We start from the raw sequence: 20,323 nt of genomic DNA, 5'->3' as shown, positions 1-20,323 counted from the left end.
GGCTGGGTAGAAGGTAGAAGATGAAGAGGAGAGAGGAGAGATTACTAGGAATTAGGTTTTAATTAACTTAATTAAAATTATTTCAAATTAATTATTGTGATTAATAAATATGTATTTTTTTTTTTAAAAAAAAAACCGGGTAACCTGCAATAGCATGTCAAAAAGGGGGTGGTGTAACTATAGACCACCAAAAAGTGGTCCATAGTAAACGCGTCCAATAACGTGCCCCTGGCGCTCATTGACATTCAGCTTCATTGAACAAACCTCAAAACGCGAAAATTGAAAACTTCTCAATTGAATCACACAATTACTGCTTCCTCCTTCTTCATCGCACCCACAATTCATCGCATATTTGAATCGCAACAAACCATCCTCATTCAATCTCGACAGAATCGCAGGTTTTTCTTTGGTTCTTCTTAATATTTTCTTTAAAATATACAAATTTTATTTTTGTGCGGTTTGATCAGAATCTACGATCTGATTTTGTTTTTACAATTACCTCTTCTCGTTTGAATTCCATCAATTAATGGTCAATTTCTATTAATCTATTGACATTATTGTTTTGTTGAGCAGATTTTTTTGTCAATTGCCACTTTATTTTTGACATGTTTACTGATGATTACCATATCTTATCCTTTTCATGTGATAATTCTCTTGTATTAATTCCAAGCTATATCCAAATTCCAAAGATATTGAATTTGAAGATTTGGTGTGTGATTTTACTCTTGCAGGCTTTTGGTTTTGTTTCTTGCTAACATTCAAACAATTTTTCAGTTCTCCAGTGCTCAGTACTACACTTCTCATAATATAACTTTTTAAATCTTTTTTTTACAATAATTAAAGAATAACTGATCTGATAGGTCCAGTGTCTTGATTTAAAGTGGAGGAGTATGTAATTCCCTAATTATGCTTTTCCAGTTGACAATCCCATCTTCCAAATGATTGCATCGTTTCTGTGTTATCTGATTAGACTTTAAGGACTAAACTTGTGGAAGGCTTGTCAGTTGTTACACGAATTGGAGAGTGTGAAATGTTTTATATTTAATGATCGCTCTGGTCTGTCAATTGTTGCAGGTTAAGTGGCTGTGGATTGTTGTGAAATTTTGGTTATCAGTGGAAGCTTTAAGAAATAGTCAGTTCTGGAAATGATGAATGGAACTCAGACTCAGTATTCGGGTGAAAGTTCTGGTTCAACTTCCCTTAGCAGTCAGCAGGACATTGAGGATGACCGGATGATTGCTCTTGTGCTGTCAGAAGAGTATGCAAAATTAGATGGCGGAGTTGGTCGGCGCCTTTCCAAATTGGAACCTGTCGCGGTAAGAACTCCTGATTTCTATTATTCGACAAACTATAACAAAAACGTTGGAGTAGGAGCAGTTATGCTTATAGGGAAAGAAAAATACTCTAAACTTATGTTAATATTGAATCTGTAAGTCCAGAATATGTATACAACACACTCCTCAAATTGTGGGATCACTTCCTAGATTAGTGCATTATACTGCATATATTCATGCTTAATATAGATAACATACTGATGGAACCCTAATATTATTCAACAAAGAAATGTACAAGAAACAGATGAGTATTCGAGAGACTCATCACTCTCCTAAATCCCAATTCTCAATTGATCTCCAAAAGATACCTAAACCCTCTTCACACTCCCTTATTTATAGGCTAACCCTTAACTAACTAAATAACTCCAAGTACCCGTCAATACTCTCCCCTAAACATCCACCTTGTCCTCAAGGTGGGGTACTTGAAACAAAAACATGGAAAAGGAAACAGAGCAGGAAATCAACAGACCCAGCATATCTCTCAAATTCCTCCTCATATTCATCAACAGACCCCCCTTGCTTTAAAGACAATAGCAATTCAAAAGGATTTTGTATCATGGAGGGTTGGAATCGTCTTACCACTGCTAGTTTGAAGCTTTCCCATGTTGGTGAAGGGTTGCAACGCTCCCACCACTGGAACCAGCTGAGAGCACGTCCTTCCAAGGCTACTGGTGTTGCTTGCATCCTTTCTTCCTCTGAAACTTCCCTCAGTGAGAAATACCTCTCTAGCCTCTGTGTCCAACCGAGAGCATCGTCACCAGAGAAGATTGGGATTTCCAATTTCCTGGCGATTCTCGCGATCCCGTCCAACCTCGCTGCCTTCTTCATCGGAGAGTTCCCTTCTCTGATCGCCGAGCCTGGCTTCGAGTGCAGCAATGAGATCCTCTACTTTCTTCATTCGAGCTTCGTTCAGCTCCAATCGGGTGCACAATTCCTCTCTTTCCTGTCGCAATTCTTCCCGTTCTTGATTCCAAATGGTTTCACTTCTTGCCATTTTCCTTGTCAGGACCTTGCAGAGTGCGTGGGTTTCAGGCACCAGGATGGTGCTCTGATACCAGTGTTAACACTGGTAGAAATCAGAGATAGGAAAAGGAATAGAAAACTGAATGCTAACCCAGAATCACTGAGATTCCAAGCTAGAGAAAAAGATTGTATTGCTATTTGGGGAAGAACACACAATTAGGGTTATAACTGATTCCCAATGATCAGCTTCTGGTTCCACAACCAGTTCCAGATTCTATTTCCCAAAAGATGACTTCCTCTACAAGCTATAGCTATATATAGCCTACTGAACTAACAGATCTAACTGCCAGCTAACACTCTAACAAACTCTAACCGCCAGCTGTATACTAGCTGGCTTAATTGTTTTATTACACTTTAGTCCCTGAACTATGTCATTACACATCTCTAGTCCTTTTCCTAACATGTTTAAGGGCTGGCTTAGCCTTAGACCTATCAGATACCAATTGATGGAACCCTGATATTATTCAACAAAGAAATGTATAAGAAACAGATGAGTATTCAAAAGACTCATCACTCTTCTAAATCCCAATTCTCAATTGATCCCCAAAAGATACCTAATCCCTCTTCACACTCCCTTATTTATAGGCTAACCCTGAACTAACAATCTAACTCCAAGTATCCATCACAAACCTAACACTAAATATGTTGTGGACATAGTATCTCAAATTAATACATATAACTAGTACATAATACAACTAGATATTCAACAATCCCCCTCAAGCTGGTGCGTATATATCATATGCATCCAGCTTGTTACATATTGTTAGGGTTTGTTTTCCCCAAACAGCCAAACAAAAGGAAACAGGAGCAAAGGATAATATTTTTGGTATTTTCTGAATATCATTTAAAATAAAATAAAAGACACGAAGAAGGATATCCTTCTTTCACAAGGGAAAACCCTTCACAAGGTAAAAACCTTTCTAACTCAATAAATCCTAGGACCTCGTTAAAACTTAGTCTATGTATCCGCGAGTTGATATTAGAGTGCACATAAGAGGTCTTAATGATGCAAGAGCAGATCTTCTCTCTGATGAAGTGACAATCAACCTCCATATGTTTGGCCCTCTTGAGAATTTGGATTTGAATAGCTGACTGGTATGACAAGCAAGTTCTATAGGTCCTATCTCACAATACTTCAGCTCCTGAAGAAAGTGTTTTAAGTTTAAACACTTTGCAAGTAGGATTTTCTACAGCACGATACTCTTGTGTGTGGTACTGGTAGTACATGAGAAGTCATGTCTGGCAAAGCAAACAATGCAAAGAATGGCGTATCCGTAAAGAAGGTAACATCCAGACTGATATAAAAGCGATGTGTAGTGGGAGAATAACATTGATATCCGTTGAGTCAGAGAGTACCCAAGAAATACGCCCTTAATAGCTAGAGCAACCAACTTATTACATCTACGACAAATATTATGAACAAGAAAGTAGAACCAAACACCCGAGGGAATAGCACAGAGAGGGTCCCGAGGAAAAATAATAGTATTAGGGACCTTATTATCGAGAACAACAGATGACCTGATTGATTAAGTAGCATTAGGTAAGGACAACATTGCTCCAAAAACTTTTAAGGTACTTTAGCTTTGATTAAAAGAGTGCAAGCTGTATCTACATGGTGACGATGCTTACATCAAATTATACCATTTTCTTATGGCGAATGAGGACATCTGGACTGGTGAATGATGCCATGAGATATCGGGAAGGAAGTACGCGACACAAAGAAATATTCTTTCGCATTATCACTTTGCAAAATTCGAATTGTCTTGCCAAATTGATTTTTTATTTCTGAACAGAAAGTCTTGAAGGCACCAAATTACTCATAATGATCTTTCATTAAGAATAAGCAGGTGCATCTTCAAAATTTATCAATGAAGGTAACATAAAACTTACATCCTAAAACCAATATAACACAATTCGGACCCCAAACATTAGAATGGTTGAGATCAAAAGGAGACACGAGTTTATTAATAATGTTAAAAAGTGATGCCCTAGCATGCTTTCCAAGTCGACGTGAGTCACACTCCAAGGACTTTAAATGAGAAAGTTTCGAAACCATTTTCTTAAACTTTTCTAGACTTTGGTGACCCATACAAATATGAAGAAGATTGGGAGACTATGAAACAGCACATGTGGTAGACATTTGAGATTGCTGATACTATAGACTTGTGATTTAGGTCCAACTCCGATTGTATGTTCTGTACTTCAGCCCTGTATAAGAAAGGAATCAGAATCAAACGTTATGGAACTATTTAGAGTGTGATTAAGTTCACAGGTGGATATTAAATTAAAAGGGACAACTAGGTACAACAAGAACTGAATTTAAAGGTAAAAATGGAAGATGTAAAGCTTGACCGACGTCAGTGGCTTGTGCTTTAGATCCATCAGCAAGAGTAACAATGTGAGGTGTTTTAGGGGGTGATAGTTTACTGAATAGTGAGGGATTACCCGTCAAGTTATCGGAAGCACCGAAACCTAGAAATTACGATCCAACAGATTACGAGATACAAATGATAGAATTACCCGTATGTGCTATGGTGCCTGCAGAAGAGGCATGGCTTCCTTAAATCTAAGGAACTCCTTAAATTCAGCGGAAAGACGAGACGATCTTCCCCAAACTCAATCTTCTATTCAACATGTACCGGAGAGCGGGCAACATTGACAATTTTGCTGTGAATCCATGAAACAAGGGATAATTGTTAGAATTTGGGAGTCCTAATTCAACCCCAAAGCTAGTTCACGGGTGAGGGTTGCTCTACCCTTATAAAGGCTATCTATGTCATATCTCTAGCCAATGTGGGACTTCTAACACACCCCCTCACGCACAGGGTTGGACATCTAGAGCGTGAGATTTGCAGGGCTGGACATCTGCAGGTTGCCCCAAATTGGGAGGTCTCCACCAACTATCAGATCTAGGATATAGGTTCTGATACCATATTATAATTTGGGAGGCCTAACTCAACCCAGAAGCTCGCTCAAAAGTTGAGGGTTGCTCTACCCTTGTAAAGGCTATCTATGCCATATCTCTAGCCAATGTGGGTCTTCTAACAATAACGATGTTTGTGTGTCTCCATCTCGATCTCAATATGAATGATGGAGGTTGCCTTTACTACCTCTGCCACAACTACCACCTCTACGGCCACGAGCTCGACCTCCACAATTTGATGAATTTGAGACTAAAACAGAAGACTCGGGAGTTGTTTGAGAATCAATCTCTGGTGATAGAACCCGAATTTAATGATCAATGAGTAATTTTGAAGAATATTTACGGTTCGCCAAGGGGTAATTTTGAAAAGATTCAGTCTTTATAGAGGCCATGAAGGATAAACATCAAGCTTATTCATCACTTATCATCATTAGTTTGTCTTCATAGGAAAGAGACTATCCCTTGGTCAGAAATGAAGGGGGATCAGAATCTATCATTTTATGTGATGATAAACTACGTGCCATTTCATAAAGGCTTTGCATGTCATTGGCATAAACAGTTTCCTCTTTCTTCTAAATATCAAAACAAGTATTGTATGGATGAAAATGAATAATCAGTCTAGGCTCAATGGACTATTATAAGAAAGAAACAAGCTGATAGCTAGCCATCTGCCACTCTTCTTTCTCAGATTCCGAATGTCTGAGACCTTCTTGGAAAGGTGATCATATAACCCCTGGACGAAAACCAAATTAAAACTGCACTCTTCCAATCCAAATAATATATCCCGTTTAGTTTCTTTGAGGTACTGGTAGGAGACCAGGAGAAGGCAAAAGAGACCGAATTCTTTTTTAAAGAATCACTTTTGACAGATTCAGCCATTGAAAAGACTGGGAAAACAGCAAGGAACCAGGAAAAATCAAATCGAAACAGAAAAATGCATCAGTGCTGCTGTCAATTGAAAACGAGCAGGGGTGACTGAACCAAGCAAGAAGCAGCAGTGAAGAAACAGCCAAATGACCACTCAAAAGGAAGACACACAACCTAAAAGGGATCACAAAATAACAAGGAAGGCCAGACGGACCAAACAGAATCAGCAGCGCAGCTGTCTGATGGCCGGAAGGAAATGGGTCTACGCTGATATCAGCCGCTAGAACGCTAAACCAGTGTAAGAGTAGCTCTAGGACTCTGGTACCAAGTGAAAGAGAAATAATCTGAACCTATGTTATTCTGGATTGAATCTGTAAGTGCAGACTATATAAACAGTAAACTCCTAAATTAGTGGGAGACACACTTCCTAGATTAGTTCTCAATTTAGGTTACATACCTAACTCTAAATTAAGGCCTAAAATAAGTTCATAATACATCAGATATTTAATACTTATATGGAGTTAGGGACCAGTTTTTATTCATGATTACTTAGATATAGAATCGTTTATGTACTCTCACCTGATACCTTACAATTTTTGGAAATTTTTGTTGGTTGTATGGTATCAAAGCTCTATGACCATCTGGTGGGAGCAAGGTTGGGAGTTGGGTGGGAGCAGCCACACTTCAAGCCCAGAGGGCATTTGTAGAGCAAGTTAAAAATAAAATCAGTTTTATACTTTCACCGAATATCTTGAGCTTTCATAGAGTGGAAGTGGAGGAGAAGAAATACATTGAATAATTTGAAAGGGCATACTGCTTCTTACATTGCACTTCCCTTAATACTAATGTTTTTCTTAATTTGTTCTCTCTTGATTCAAACTTCTTGAAATTACAGCATGTGCCCAGGATAAATTCCTTCATCCCCACCATAAGTGATGCCAGTATGGACCACCAGCGTCTGCTTCAGAGGTATGTCTTTCCATTATATAAAATGTGCTTTCTTTTGTGAAAAATTCCGAGCCTAAGTTTCTGTCTCTGACATTTTGGTTGAAAGATTCTGTTAAAAAGATGAGCATGGACAGAAAGTCTGCATCTTTTTTATTTATAATTTTAAACATAACTGGTTGAATAAATTTTATTTCCAGGTTTTTTATGTTGGGTTTAAAATTAGAAATAGGATATATTATAACATGGTTTTTCAAATGAAAATAAATGACTTGGGGATAGACACGTCTCCTTATAGGCAGCTTGAAAGTTGTGTGGCATGTGTCATGACTGCATGACTGTAGATATAGCAGAAATTTGGAAAGCCATGTAATTATGGCTAGTGAAATTCGATAATGAAGCTTCCATAGAAACTCTGATGATTGCAAAATACCATCGTTCTTTCAATCTCAAGGAATAAACAAAAGTTGGAATTCACAATGCCTCATTACTCATAAGGGGAATTGTAAAGGCAGACTAAATAAATCAGTGACCTGTCTGTATCTGGATATTAACTTGGTAGTAATTGCTGGGTTGTTTCTTCTAGCGGTAATTAAGTGTTGGTTGTTAAAGCATGTAGAGAGTAAGTATTCTGTAACGTCTGAGTTAGCAACTCAAGATTAGGGTTTTGAAAGGAACCTTGATTTGTAAAATAGTGTGGATAAGCTTAGATAGTAAAATGTTATATACCAATTTCTACTAAGCAGTTACTCTATGTTGGACATGTTAAATCATACTCTTTTCACTCATGCAGGTTGAACATCTATGGTCTATGTGAAGTAAGAGTATCTGGAGACGGAAATTGTCAGGTTTGTTATTTTGGCGACTATTTACAGGACATGAGCATTATCCCTAATTCTTTTGAATTCCTACTGATGATTCTTTGGATATTGCAGTTCCGTGCACTTTCAGATCAGCTGTATAGGTCACCTGAACATCACAAGCATGTCCGTAAAGAGATAGTAAGACAGGTATTTTTTTTCTGATGTTGGTCATATGGAATTCATAATGCCTGTGAAATATGTCCAGCTATGATGACATCTGATTTTCTTGTCTTGTGATTATTTAACTTTGTAAACCTTTTATGCTGTATGAATTTTGAATCAATGAGTGTTTATTCAGAAGAGTAGAAGGGGAAGAGGTTCTGTTCTTTCATAGTTCCTAAGATTAGTTGACAATTGTTGATTAAGGATGAATGCAGTAGATAACCAATAACCAAAGAAAATAAGAGACATCCTTCAAGAGAATAAAATGGAAAGATCTCAGAATTGTAGGTATATTATTTGCATACTTGGTAAACATAAGTTATCAAATCATGTGCGGGAAATGTTACAAACCGTTTGTATCTAATACGTGGAACAATTTGAAATTGATTTATTCTATTAAATATGGTCAACATGGTTTGAGATGCTTATTTGCATAATGTTTCTCTTTGCCAGCTCAAAGATCACCGTTCCTTATATGAATGCTATGTACCAATGAAGTACAAACGGTATTACAAGAAAATGGCTAAGTATGTATCTTTCAAATGAACCATCAGTTAAAACATATATTAAATGAGCCATCCCATTTGTCGATTTTTTAAGTAGCAATTTCATCAAGTATTAACCACCTTTCCTCAACATGACAGGTTAGGAGAATGGGGGGACCATGTTACCTTACAGGCAGCTTCTGATAAGGTTGGTTTTGCTTGTTCGAAATAGTGTTTCTTTTGTTGGATGCTAAGTATTGACAACTATTTTTATCCCATGTTTAGAATTTTCTTTTTAAACTTGGATGAAAAATCTCAATTTGATTTTTTTAATCAAAAGAAACATTCTTGGTAATTGAGAAAAAGTATTTCTGTTAGTCAACATTGTAATTGCGGTTTGAGATTTTATTCTGTCTTGAAAGAACATGTATCTCAAGTTCTCACTAATGTTAATACCAGTTGTGTATGGTTGATTTTAGGAATTCCCCACATGGCATTACGCCTAATGAAGAATACTGAAGTTTTAGAAGTTGAGATGGAAAACCTAGTTGCAAATATGTTTTTGCTTGGTAATGTTGAAAATAAAATTTGTGTGCCTAGCAAAACTTGTTTGGTTAGTGATAGAAGAACAAACAAAACTTACACGTTATTTGTTAGATGATCTTGCAAAATATACGATTAACATTGTTATGTGTTATTTGTATAACATTAGGTAATGTGTATTTTTTCTGTTTAAAAAAAAAAAATATTTATGGACATTTGTGTTCACTGTACGATTTTATATTTCGGCGCTTTAGTAGGTTAATGCATTGTAGTAGTTGAATGTCATTAAACTATGTCCTTTTCTTGAAAGGACATATTTAGTAGATTTTGATATAGTTGATCTGTTCTTTGACTTTAAGGACTTGATAGCAGCACAGAATACAAAATCTGTAATCAGTTTTGTGTTACTAGTTCAATGATTTATTATGCAATCCGTGTCTCACATTTGAAGTGTAATAAGTTTATACATCCATATATGTAACTCTTAAGGAAACTATCAAATTGACTGAGGGCAGGTTGTGATAGATATGAAGTATCAGTAAACTATATTCCAGTTGAGTTTCCCTAAACTAAACTTTTTATAAAAGATGGAAAAATGTTTCAATATTGAAATTTTTTGTTGTAGTAAACTAGTAATGCAATATTATTGAAATTGCTAAGTCTCTATTCTATTCACCCAGAAGTAGAATTCGCTTTTTTAGATTTATTGATTTTTGCATCAAATTTTATTGACATACTTAATGTTCTTTTTGGTTTATTGTTATATGATGCCATTTGTTGTGTATTACTGCCAAAATCTCAGATAATGTTCTTTGTTGAATGTAGTTTGCAGCGAAGATATGCCTATTGACATCATTCAGAGACACTTGTTTCATTGAAATTATGCCACTGTATCAAGCACCACAGCGTGGTAAGATCACCATCACCATTGCTATAACTGACCATGTGAATACTCAAATTTTTGAACTTTTCTAGCACGTTGATATAAAATGAGAGTCATGTTTTGAGATTCTATGCAATGCCCTACTATATTCAACAGCCCATTGCTTTACTATAAATGAAATTGGTATAATTGAGAAGTATATATTTCCAACAGAAGTCATGTTTTTCCCTTAGATAAGTTAAAATTACGAGCTTCTTTTAATCAAGTTAATGCGAAGCCTCTTTTTTAACTCAATATTTTATAACCAAGCTTATAATACTTGAAATTTTCCCAGGCCTTTAATTTGATAAGGTTAGTAGTACTAGATTTACATTCTCTTACTCCTTTGTTTCCCTTTATATTCCCAACAATGCAGAAATATGGTTGAGCTTCTGGTCTGAGGTTCATTACAATTCACTGTATGAAGTTCGAGGTTTGTTCACCATAAAATCTGATCCTCTATCATACTTTAGTTCCTTTTGGTCTTTTAGGATATTAAGTATGCGTATATTAGTTATTGATTTATCATCTTTACTTTGTTTTAGATGCACCAATCCAGCATAAACCAAAGAAGAAACACTGGCTGTTCTAGGAGAGGAAGATATAAGCTCTAAAAAGATGTAGTGCAGTGCATACATTCTGTATCATTTATAGATATTGAGAGAGGTCCACAAAACTCCCTTTCAACTTTGAGGCTTTGGCCATAAACCTCTAATTTAACTCCTTACAAAATCCGGAGACATCTCAAAGGCCACTATCATCTACTCTTTTTATTTATCAACTTCTCTTTGCTAGAAAACAACCTTCACAGCACACTATTTCATCCCACTTGTTCAGCAATTGGATCTTACTGATCATCTCCTTGTTTGGTTCACAAGATCTTAAAATTAGTCATATCCTTTATGAATACAGAGTAGCTATTTACAGTATGTTTGGATCTAGCTCTCTCTCATCGTAATTAATTCTAGCCCCCAGAAGCAACCCGCAGAAGATTTGTCTTTAGAATCAATTATCAATTTTAAAAGAATTCAAAGGTGGACTGCCAAATTTGAAAATTGAAAAATCTCTCAGCCAAAGTTTCAAAGTTGAGGTAAGCTGTGGACATCTTTTCTTGTAGATAAAAAAACGGAGGAAGCTGGAGGGAGAGAATCACTTGTATGAAAAATCCCTTATACACTTAGCAGTATACCGGTGATGATTTTTTATTAGTTTACTTTCAGCATGCCTTTTTAAACCAGGCTGAGCAGTAATGATTTGTATTCTTCACTAGTGTTTTTACCCGTGCGCTGCACGGCGAAAGATTTTTCTAATTTGTTATGACAATTATATTTACATGAAATTGACATGATTAACTACCACAAAACAATAGATAACAATTGAAATTAGATTTGATTCGTTTACACAACAATGAAAAACTGAATGAATCTAACAAAGGTTGATGATTACAGAAATATATATATCGGCAACAAAAAGATGTCATATGAACGTTATGCATTCCACTTGTTGCTTGTTGCCCCATTATCATTGAAAGTCGCTTGAATCTGCAACAATTTAGAAAATGTTTTAAATAAGTATATCAAAAAATACAGCACACTAAATACAATGTGCATTATACAAAGAAGTACGAATTCAAAGATAGATAATCTAACCATTCATATGTTTTGGAATACTTCTTCATACACAACATTCCGAGTGCAATTAGATACTACTCCTTTGTCATCGACTATAAGTATCTTCAACCCTTTTCTAGATTTTACTCTTGATAGTGCTACATATAGCTGGCCATGCGTGAACACCGGCCTAGGAAGGTATAATCCAACATGCGATAACGACTGGCCTTGGCTCTTATTTATAGTCATAGCAAAACAAACAGTAATAGGGAACTGTCTCCTTGAGAATTTGAAAGGAAGGCCAGTATCAGAAGGAGTTAAGCTAAGCCTAGGAATATAAACAGGTTTACCTGTTTTAGAACCGGAAAGAGCTGTTGCAACAATGATATAAGGTGTCAAAGCGCTCACTATCAATCTTGTTCCATTACACAATCCAGCAGACTGATCAATGTTCCGAATTAACATGATAGGGACACCAACTTTGAGAACAATTCTGTGGTTGGGAATACCAGAGCACTTAACATCATTTAGAAATTCTGAAGTGAACCATTCTGCATCTATTTCAGAGTCTTCATCTGACCTGCATGGTGTGTCATAACTCAAATATTCTGTTTCCTCCCCAGGGATCATTGACATCATGAAGTTATTAACCTCTTCAACACTTTCAAGAGTGGGAGCAAGGAGTGCTCTTTGTTCAAAATATGCATGGTTCTCCAAATTAGCAACAACATTGGGATATGCAAAATTGACTAACTCAAGTAAGGGATTATCGGACTCCCTCACCAACAAATCAGAGGGAATTTCTATAATAGAATCATCCTCATCGATTGGCTTAACCGTGCCATCGCCCACTTGAAGAAGCCAATCCGCAAATTCTTTGATCTCCAAGGATGAAGAAGAGGACCCTGCTTGTTGTAATCTCATGTTGGTAGTTAACTTCATTACTTTACAATGCTTCCATAGGTATGATGAATTCACAGAAGAAGAAATGATTTCTGATCTACTTCTTTCAAAATTACTGGCAGAATCTGTCGAAAGTCCCCACCCAAAACAACTACCTTTCCTCCAAAGGGTTTATCATGGCCAAAAGTTGCTTGGGTCTTCATGATGTCATTCAAAGTTTTGTCTAGAGCTTCAAAACAGTGCTTGTTAAGCATTGGAGCTTCATCCCAAATGATAAGACTTGCTTTCTGAAGCATTTCAGCTTTATGAGAACCTTGATGGACATTACATGTTGATGATTCATGGATAGTGATAGGAATGGAAAATCTAGAGTGAGCAGTTCTACCTCCAGGTAATAGCAATGAAGCAATGCCACTTGACGCAACATTTAGAACAATCTTTCCTTCAGAACGCAGCGCAGCTGAGAGGGTATTCCACACAAAAGTCTTACCAGATCCGCCAAATCCATATAGGAAAAAAAATCCTCCGTTATTGGACGAAACAACATCCAATATCTGTAAATTGACATAATTTGTCAAAAAGAAAATACAAAATACATAATAATCGAATTTATTCATTTTTTCTTCTATTATGCTTTAATCGTAATTTATTACCTGGGTATACGCTCCTTTCTGTTCAGAAGTCAGGGAACAGACCAATTGTTGATGTTGTACGTTCATTTCATCCTTATACAATTAAGCTCATCTGCAACAAATTGATTTTCAAAACGAAAGGTCTCACAAAATGATGGATAAGGTAAGCTAGGCCATTCTTTAAGTGACCTTCCATTGGTGCTCAACACCTTCTCTATCTCAATCAAACATAAGTTCATCAAATCCTCATCATTTATTTGAAGATCTGCAACAAATATTAAATGGATTTAAAACAATATAGAAAAACATTCTCTAAATCACGTAATGTATACAATCAAATCCAATTGTATAGAGGTTGTTTCTTTGATATAGCAAAGAAAATGATTCCTTCTAAGATGCCCATTTAAAATAACACACAAAAATAAAAAAACGCCATTCAATATATTTAATAAGAACATAGTGCAAAAATACCTGGCATTTTAAGCAACCTTCTTCTGTGGTACAAAATGCCGTCAGCTAAAAATCTCCATATCTTATCCCACACTTCTCTTGGCTTTCCTATAGCGTTTGTTGAGAGCAACGTTACAAACAAATGCCTCAAATAAGACCCTGAACCAATCTCACTCATGTGAATAATCCCATCAACATACTCCCTCTCATCTTCCATTAATCCCATAGCATCGCACACATCTTGATTTGTAAATATTGTAACACCCCGATTTCGGTGGCGTCACTTTAGTAACCAAAAGTAAACTTAATGCGGAAAAACGTGAATATATATTTTTTTTTCGATTATAACTAAGACAAGACTGAAATAAATAAAACCCAAGTGCGAAAAGTAATAAAACTAATATACAATATATAAACAGCCCCCGCTGTAAGTAGCAACCTCGTCACGAGTGAACCTCCAGTGACGGTTAATAGAAGAGTAGCGCCCGTAGGCAAAAGTACAAACCAAAAGAAAAGGTTAAGTGTCCGCAACACTATCCCTCAAAATGAGAATAAGCTGGCCCATCGGCCTGAAACAAGACTTCCTAAGTCCAACCAACTCTCTGTGATTCCCGTAACGAAACCACACAAAAAGCTATAGGTGGGAAACTACCCTGTCCCGAATGAAACAAATGATGTTCAGAGCTAAGACTCTACTCCTACACTAATCCCATCTCGAGGAGCTCACACTAACACTCAATCCTACATGCTAGCGTGATCGTCGTCCGAATCTGAATCCAGAACGACTAAGTCTAGGTACATCCTCCGTCCTCCGCTCGCTATCGCGATGCGCTCCTGTTCCAGCATCCCAACTCTAGTTTCCCCCGAAGGGTGAACCGTCGTGAACTAGTCCGCCAAAGACATCTGACAAAGGGCGTTTGTTCGCCAAAGCACACACAGAAGACGCGAGGGTCAACTCCAAAGAATTATGTAAATAATAGCAAGGATAGATACAGATAATAGGATAGCCACTTAGGCTTTTAGCTAGGGATAACATCCTAGGGTTGCATATCTCATGATGAATATAAACAACGATAAATCACAGTTAACATGCCTCAAATAGAATTAACAAGTATCAAACACACTCATCACTAAGTCAGTATGCATGTTGCATGAAATGATATGCAGGTTAACCCAGTTAACCACATGCATTCCGGAAAGGGATGGACATCAAACGGATCAGCCCTAACACCAGCCACGGTGGAACCATTTCGGCCCGCGTGCCTCTTACACCACACAAAGGTAGCCAGATCAGCAGTAAACCCGTAGGTCTGCCATTTCGGTCTGCTACAAGAGACGTCTATAAACGCTCTTTCACGGCATTCCGGGTCTTATGACCATTTAGGAAACCGACGAGGTCCAGAGTACGTCCTGTGTTAATACCCCATTAATGTTGCATGTATGCAAAATGATTAGTCAAACAACGTCTCCGTCCTCACTCGACACGTCGCCACGTGTTCTAGGGAAGTTAAAGTCTCTAAAAGCTTACCCTAAGGTAAAGTCGATTCTGCGACCAAAAGACACACTTCATAACGACACATAGCTGCTCCAACAGCACCACAACAAACGCTGCTCCAACAGCACAATAACAAACGCTGCTCCAACAGCACAACAATAAACGCTGCTCCAACAGCACAACAACAAACGCTGCTCCAACAGCACAACAACAAACTCAACACTTGGATCCGACGACACTCCTCGTTTTTCCAAAACTATGATTTGACTTCCAATGCCTTCCTTCGAGGTTGTTATCATTACTTAAAGATTTTGAGGTTATTTAAGGTCTTATGAATTTTCTTTATAAAATAGATTCCATTTTGTCTTATCGCAAGTCTTATACATTTTCAGGATCTCCCAATCCCAAGTCGCTTCCAGAGGATGTCTCGATCCACTAAACAAAATTAAGGCCCGAACCTCGTTCGTCCTATCAAACTTTCTCAAAACTCTCAAAATAAAATCGGCATGACCTGCCCGCTATTCTCACCATTCAGAATCTCATATTCCAGTACAGAGCATATTTAAATCATCACAATCAACAACATGTCATATATCAATAAATCGCATCATAAACACTTAGCACTTAGCATATAAATCATGCACCACACATCCTAGATTACCCACATAGCACATAGCATGTAAGACAATCTCAAAAACACTCAGTAGATGAATCATCTACATTGTCAGCCAAAGCCTCAGAAAACATTTTCCAATCACACACAATTCCAGTGCATAAACAGTAAACAATGTCGAAACATCGACCCTAAGCATTAACTAGAGATTCAGTGAGAAGCCCTCACCTGTAGATTCTCCAGGACGATCTCCTAACACTTGTTCACAATCAAAGGCTTGCTCCTCTGGGAATTCCTCAAAATCACCTTTAGAGCAAAACCACAGAAATACTATCAGAATCTATTGAAAACTAAGCTATCGATACTTACTAAGGTTACTCGAAGTAATCTATACTCAAAGGTACGATAATCTAGCGCGAAAAGACAAGTTTCCGGAAAAGGAAATTTCCTCCTCCCCCTTTAATAGGTTCGGCCACTTTAGGTAATTAGGAGACTCGATTTTTCTTCGATCAAACTTGGTTCCTATACTATCATTAGCCGTAACTAAGGGTATTCTGAACTCGGAAAAATTATCGGATCAAAAACTGTCGCAGGGGTATTTTGGTCATGATTTTTAACTTAGAAATTTCAAAATTGAAATCCCAAAAACCAAATTTTGCAGGGACGTCACCAACGGCGTTTATGACAACTAATCCTACTAGCACTAAGCTAAGGCGATAGTTTTCAGCCTAAAGGTTGAAGCTTTACTCCAAAAACTCCAAAAATGGGTATTTTAGGCTCAAATTGATTTCGGCGGAATTCCGGCGACATAACGGAAAATCTAACCCGGCAGAAGTGATCTTGGGCGCATAAGGAAGAGGTTTAGAATCAGAAATGAAATAATCAGGATAGTTTTGCAAAAACCCATAAACTATCCGCTCAGAAAAGTCTACAGAAAAGCTATGGAAAAAGCGATCAGAGGTAAGGATTAGCGACTATACCTCGAAGCCTTGAAGTAGCAACTAACGGATCAACGATCAAGCAAGCGATGAACAAAATTCTTCTTCCTTCTTCCTTGTTCTTGGCCGCGGGTTTGAGGAGAGAAAATGGAGGAAAATTTGAGTTTTTCTTCCTTTCTTTGCTATATATAAAGGTTGGAAATTCGCGGGAAAATGAAAGTTTCGCGAATCTGATTTTTCCGGCGTCATTCTCCGTGAATTAATAGATATGTTTTGGCGAAAGAATTCCAAAACTAAAATGAGGTCTCTTTGTATTTTTGGCAACTAAAGCATAGTCGGTATAAAACTATTTTACCCGATAAGTTGCTTTTTGCATCGGATGTCGGAATGGAAAACTTCCTTCTGAAGAAAGATTGAAATCATCAAGAGAAATGGGTGTACGCGTGTAGAATATTCATTTGAAGCTCTGAATAGATAAAGTCTTCATCGTCGAGAAATTCTAGGGTTTTGAAATACCAGGGATTCGGTTTCGGCAAACTTCCGATGATTGGAATCGGACGTTCGTAGATCCTAGAGTTTCGCCTCGAAACGATTGTGATATATGGAAAAAGAGAAGTTCTAACATTTCTCTGAAGATTTTTGGAATTAACTGCCATCGTGCCTAAAAGTGAAAATTAGCTATATACTAGGGTTTCTGACCTAGGTTTAAGCGTAAAACGTTCGTGCTATAACTTTTATCGATCATAATGCAATCCTTGAACTTTTCCTGAACTTTCTCCTTCATAAATATATTTCATTTAATAAACTTTCGTTCAGGTTTCCCTTCACATTACATCAACCCTAATCGTGAATAAGAAGTTTATTCACTTAGCATAAACTTAAAAACTCGGGCCTTACATTACTACCCTCCAAAAAGAAAGTTTCGACCTCGAAACTTAAGGTTAGTAAAAAGTTCTGGATATTATTCCTTGATCTTTTCCTCTAAATCCCATATAGTACCATGAAATCAATCTTCTACTTAGTCACCATTCAAATTAAATCTCGACTTGAGCCTTAATACCTAGTGCATCACTAGACTCATTCCCTAGAAGATCAACTTATAATTATACCCCAAGGGACTTAACTAGTCATTTTATCGTTCGATCCTTCAACTTTCCGAGGTTTAACCGTTATCGTAACCGCTAACACCACTAAATCCCTTATTCGTACATGATTTTCAACTCCCTAAGTCAATCTTAATCATAGGATTCTCATTCAACTTAGTAGAATTCATTGGTTAACTCTAGTATACCTCATCAGAATCCATAACAAGGTTCCATTCACTCTTAGACTCTATGAAACTTGCCCAAATATAACGACTTCAAGTATTCATCTTAATACTAGCACTTTCCTTTCTGTATCTCAATCACCATCTCGTCAATCAACTTCTTAATCCCTCAATCAAGTTCTGACAAACTTCGGGTCCTACACACCTTAGACAGAAATCCATAGATTTAAAACGTAAACCTTCACCAAGTTTGGTCCTCTAATGGCCCTTAACCCTTCAATACTTCTTAAGTGAATATCCATTTCTTAAAACTATAACTCCTTCGCTTACACAAACGACCTGATAAGTGTCGTCATGCTCTCACACTCATAACTTGATCCTGATATCCATAGTCATAACTTGTTATGCTAACATCCTTCAAATCTTATCACATGGTTCATTATGTCCGCAATCTCATAATCAACATCAATCGATTACCAACTTATAACCAACCTTAAAACTCTACACAACTCAGAATTTCTTTACTTCAAGATCTCTCTTATACTATACCTCAATGGTCTTAATCCGCAACTCATCTTCAGATCTCCAATCTCCTACTCGTACGTGATTCTCAACTCTCAAGGTCAATCTTAACCCTAAGATTCCAATCCAACTTAGTAAATCTCACTTAGTAATCTGAGCATATTTTCTTTGAAATCCATATCAACAACCTCAAGGATTCAACTTATGCTAAAACCTTCTTTTTCTAACTTAATCATTGATTCAACACTTAGTCACTCCAGCAAACTCCTGACAATTCTCTAAGTCTTACACATTCAAGTTAAACTTCCTGGGCTTAAAATCCAAACTTTTATCTAGTTTGCATCGGTAATGTCCTTTGACCCTTTAACACTTTTCAAGTGAAAATTCATCTCTTAAGACTATAATGTCTCCACAATTAATCATGCACTTAGCAAAACTTATTCCTCGAACTCGACTACAACAATCTAGTTCAAAGATAATTCTTCCCAATCTTGCTACTATCAAGCTATCATCTATAACCTGATTAAATCCAACCTATTTGGTCTCTAACAATTCCACTTTGTAATCACATAACCTATGACTTCATAACTTCCGAGAAAATACCTAATATTTTTCCAACATTAAATCTCTTGACTTAGTCTACCTCCACTTGAAGTAATCGCACGAACCAAACAATTAATGTCTATACGACAATCATCAACTTCCAAAGGTTCAAATCTTAATCTTGTACAATCAAGTGCTTAATACAAACTTTCCTCCCAAATTCAACTAATCTTCGATCAAATCGAGTTAATCTTACCAATCCTTCTATCAAAGTCCATATCCAGCTGTGATTCCGAATATCACCCCCTCAATATTAAGTTGATCAGGCCTAATACATCGAAGGTGGAAATCTAGAAAAAACCTACTGGAACAGTCAATGAGTTCCTATCATCCAATAGTCACAAATATCCCGACATCACCTCCTCAACGATTCCGCTACGGAACTACACGCCCTCAACATCATACGTATACTATCCATAAGAAATCTCTATAAGATTCATTATTCAGCTTCTAGCTTCCTTTTAAACGCATCGGTAGAAGACTACTTTCTAGGCTTAGCGTGTCATTCTAAACCTCGAATAACTTCTATAGCTAAAATACGAGCTACGGTCAAATAAGGTATTAATAGGCGTAATAACTATAAGGTCAAAGCTTAGACAATATAAGTAAGATAGGTGTGCTTGCACATGCTACGAGAGTAATGGAATATATTATACTGAAATGAGAAAGAATGGTTAGAAGGTTATCATCGTTCGGTTTAGTTAAACCAACAGTTAGTACTAATCATAAGATAGCTTTTCCATAACTATACAATATGATTAAGCAATAACTTCAATCAATTCTAAGCGAAAAATCGCTTGCAGACAATCAATTTTCACTCTTTGCAGAGTCACACAACCTAGCACAGAAGACCTATTCCCCAACAACTCCCGAAAGACTCGACCGTGCTCTGATACCACAATGTAACACCCCGATTTCGGTGGCGTCACTTTAGTAACCAAAAGTAAACTTAATGCGGAAAAACGTGAATATATATTTTTTTTTCGATTATAACTAAGACAAGACTGAAATAAATAAAACCCAAGAGCGAAAAGTAATAAAACAAATATACAATATATAAACAGCCCCCGCTGTAAGTAGCAACCTCGTCACGAGTGAACCTCCAGTGACGGTTAATAGAAGAGTAGCGCCCGTAGGCAAAAGTACAAACCAAAAGAAAAGGTTAAGTGTCCGCAACACTATCCCTCAAAATGAGAATAAGCTGGCCCATCGGCCTGAAACAA

At 37.0% G+C, this 20,323-nt stretch overlaps 2 protein-coding genes across 2 annotated transcripts; one reads left to right on the top strand and one right to left on the bottom strand.

The window, feature by feature from the left end:
- Positions 1-209: 209 nt before the first annotated feature.
- LOC130737954 (OVARIAN TUMOR DOMAIN-containing deubiquitinating enzyme 12) lies at positions 210-11,390 on the top strand. The gene is made up of 10 exons (XM_057589828.1): positions 210-398; positions 1,075-1,316; positions 7,043-7,116; positions 7,886-7,940; positions 8,028-8,102; positions 8,571-8,644; positions 8,762-8,810; positions 9,971-10,055; positions 10,444-10,500; positions 10,613-11,390. The coding sequence occupies exons 2-10, from the start codon at positions 1,146-1,148 to the stop codon at positions 10,657-10,659; spliced, it is 687 nt and encodes a 228-aa protein (XP_057445811.1). The 5' UTR covers positions 210-398; positions 1,075-1,145; the 3' UTR covers positions 10,660-11,390.
- Positions 11,391-11,707: 317 nt separating this feature from the next.
- LOC130737952 (uncharacterized) lies at positions 11,708-12,604 on the bottom strand. Its single transcript, XM_057589827.1, has one exon. It carries the CDS (start codon positions 12,599-12,601, stop codon positions 11,720-11,722), a length of 882 nt encoding a protein of 293 aa, XP_057445810.1. The 5' UTR covers positions 12,602-12,604; the 3' UTR covers positions 11,708-11,719.
- Positions 12,605-20,323: the final 7,719 nt, after the last annotated feature.

This window comes from Lotus japonicus, chromosome 2 (assembly GCF_012489685.1).
Source record: "Lotus japonicus ecotype B-129 chromosome 2, LjGifu_v1.2".
Classification (NCBI taxonomy): Eukaryota; Viridiplantae; Streptophyta; class Magnoliopsida; order Fabales; family Fabaceae; genus Lotus; species Lotus japonicus.
The sequence above is the reverse complement of the archived record's forward strand: the minus strand, read 5'-3'. Positions and strand labels throughout refer to the sequence as shown.

Bases quoted from the DNA above. Each gene is read 5' to 3' on its own strand.
- LOC130737954 (XM_057589828.1), top strand. From the start codon at position 1,146: ATGATGAATGGAACTCAGACTCAGTATTCGGGTGAAAGTTCTGGTTCA. The intron at 1,317-7,042 runs GTAAGAACTCCT...TTGAAATTACAG, and splicing joins CCAAATTGGAACCTGTCGCG to CATGTGCCCAGGATAAATTC. The intron at 10,056-10,443 runs GTAAGATCACCA...CCAACAATGCAG, and splicing joins GTATCAAGCACCACAGCGTG to AAATATGGTTGAGCTTCTGG.
- LOC130737952 (XM_057589827.1), bottom strand. From the start codon at position 12,601: ATGAGATTACAACAAGCAGGGTCCTCTTCTTCATCCTTGGAGATCAAA.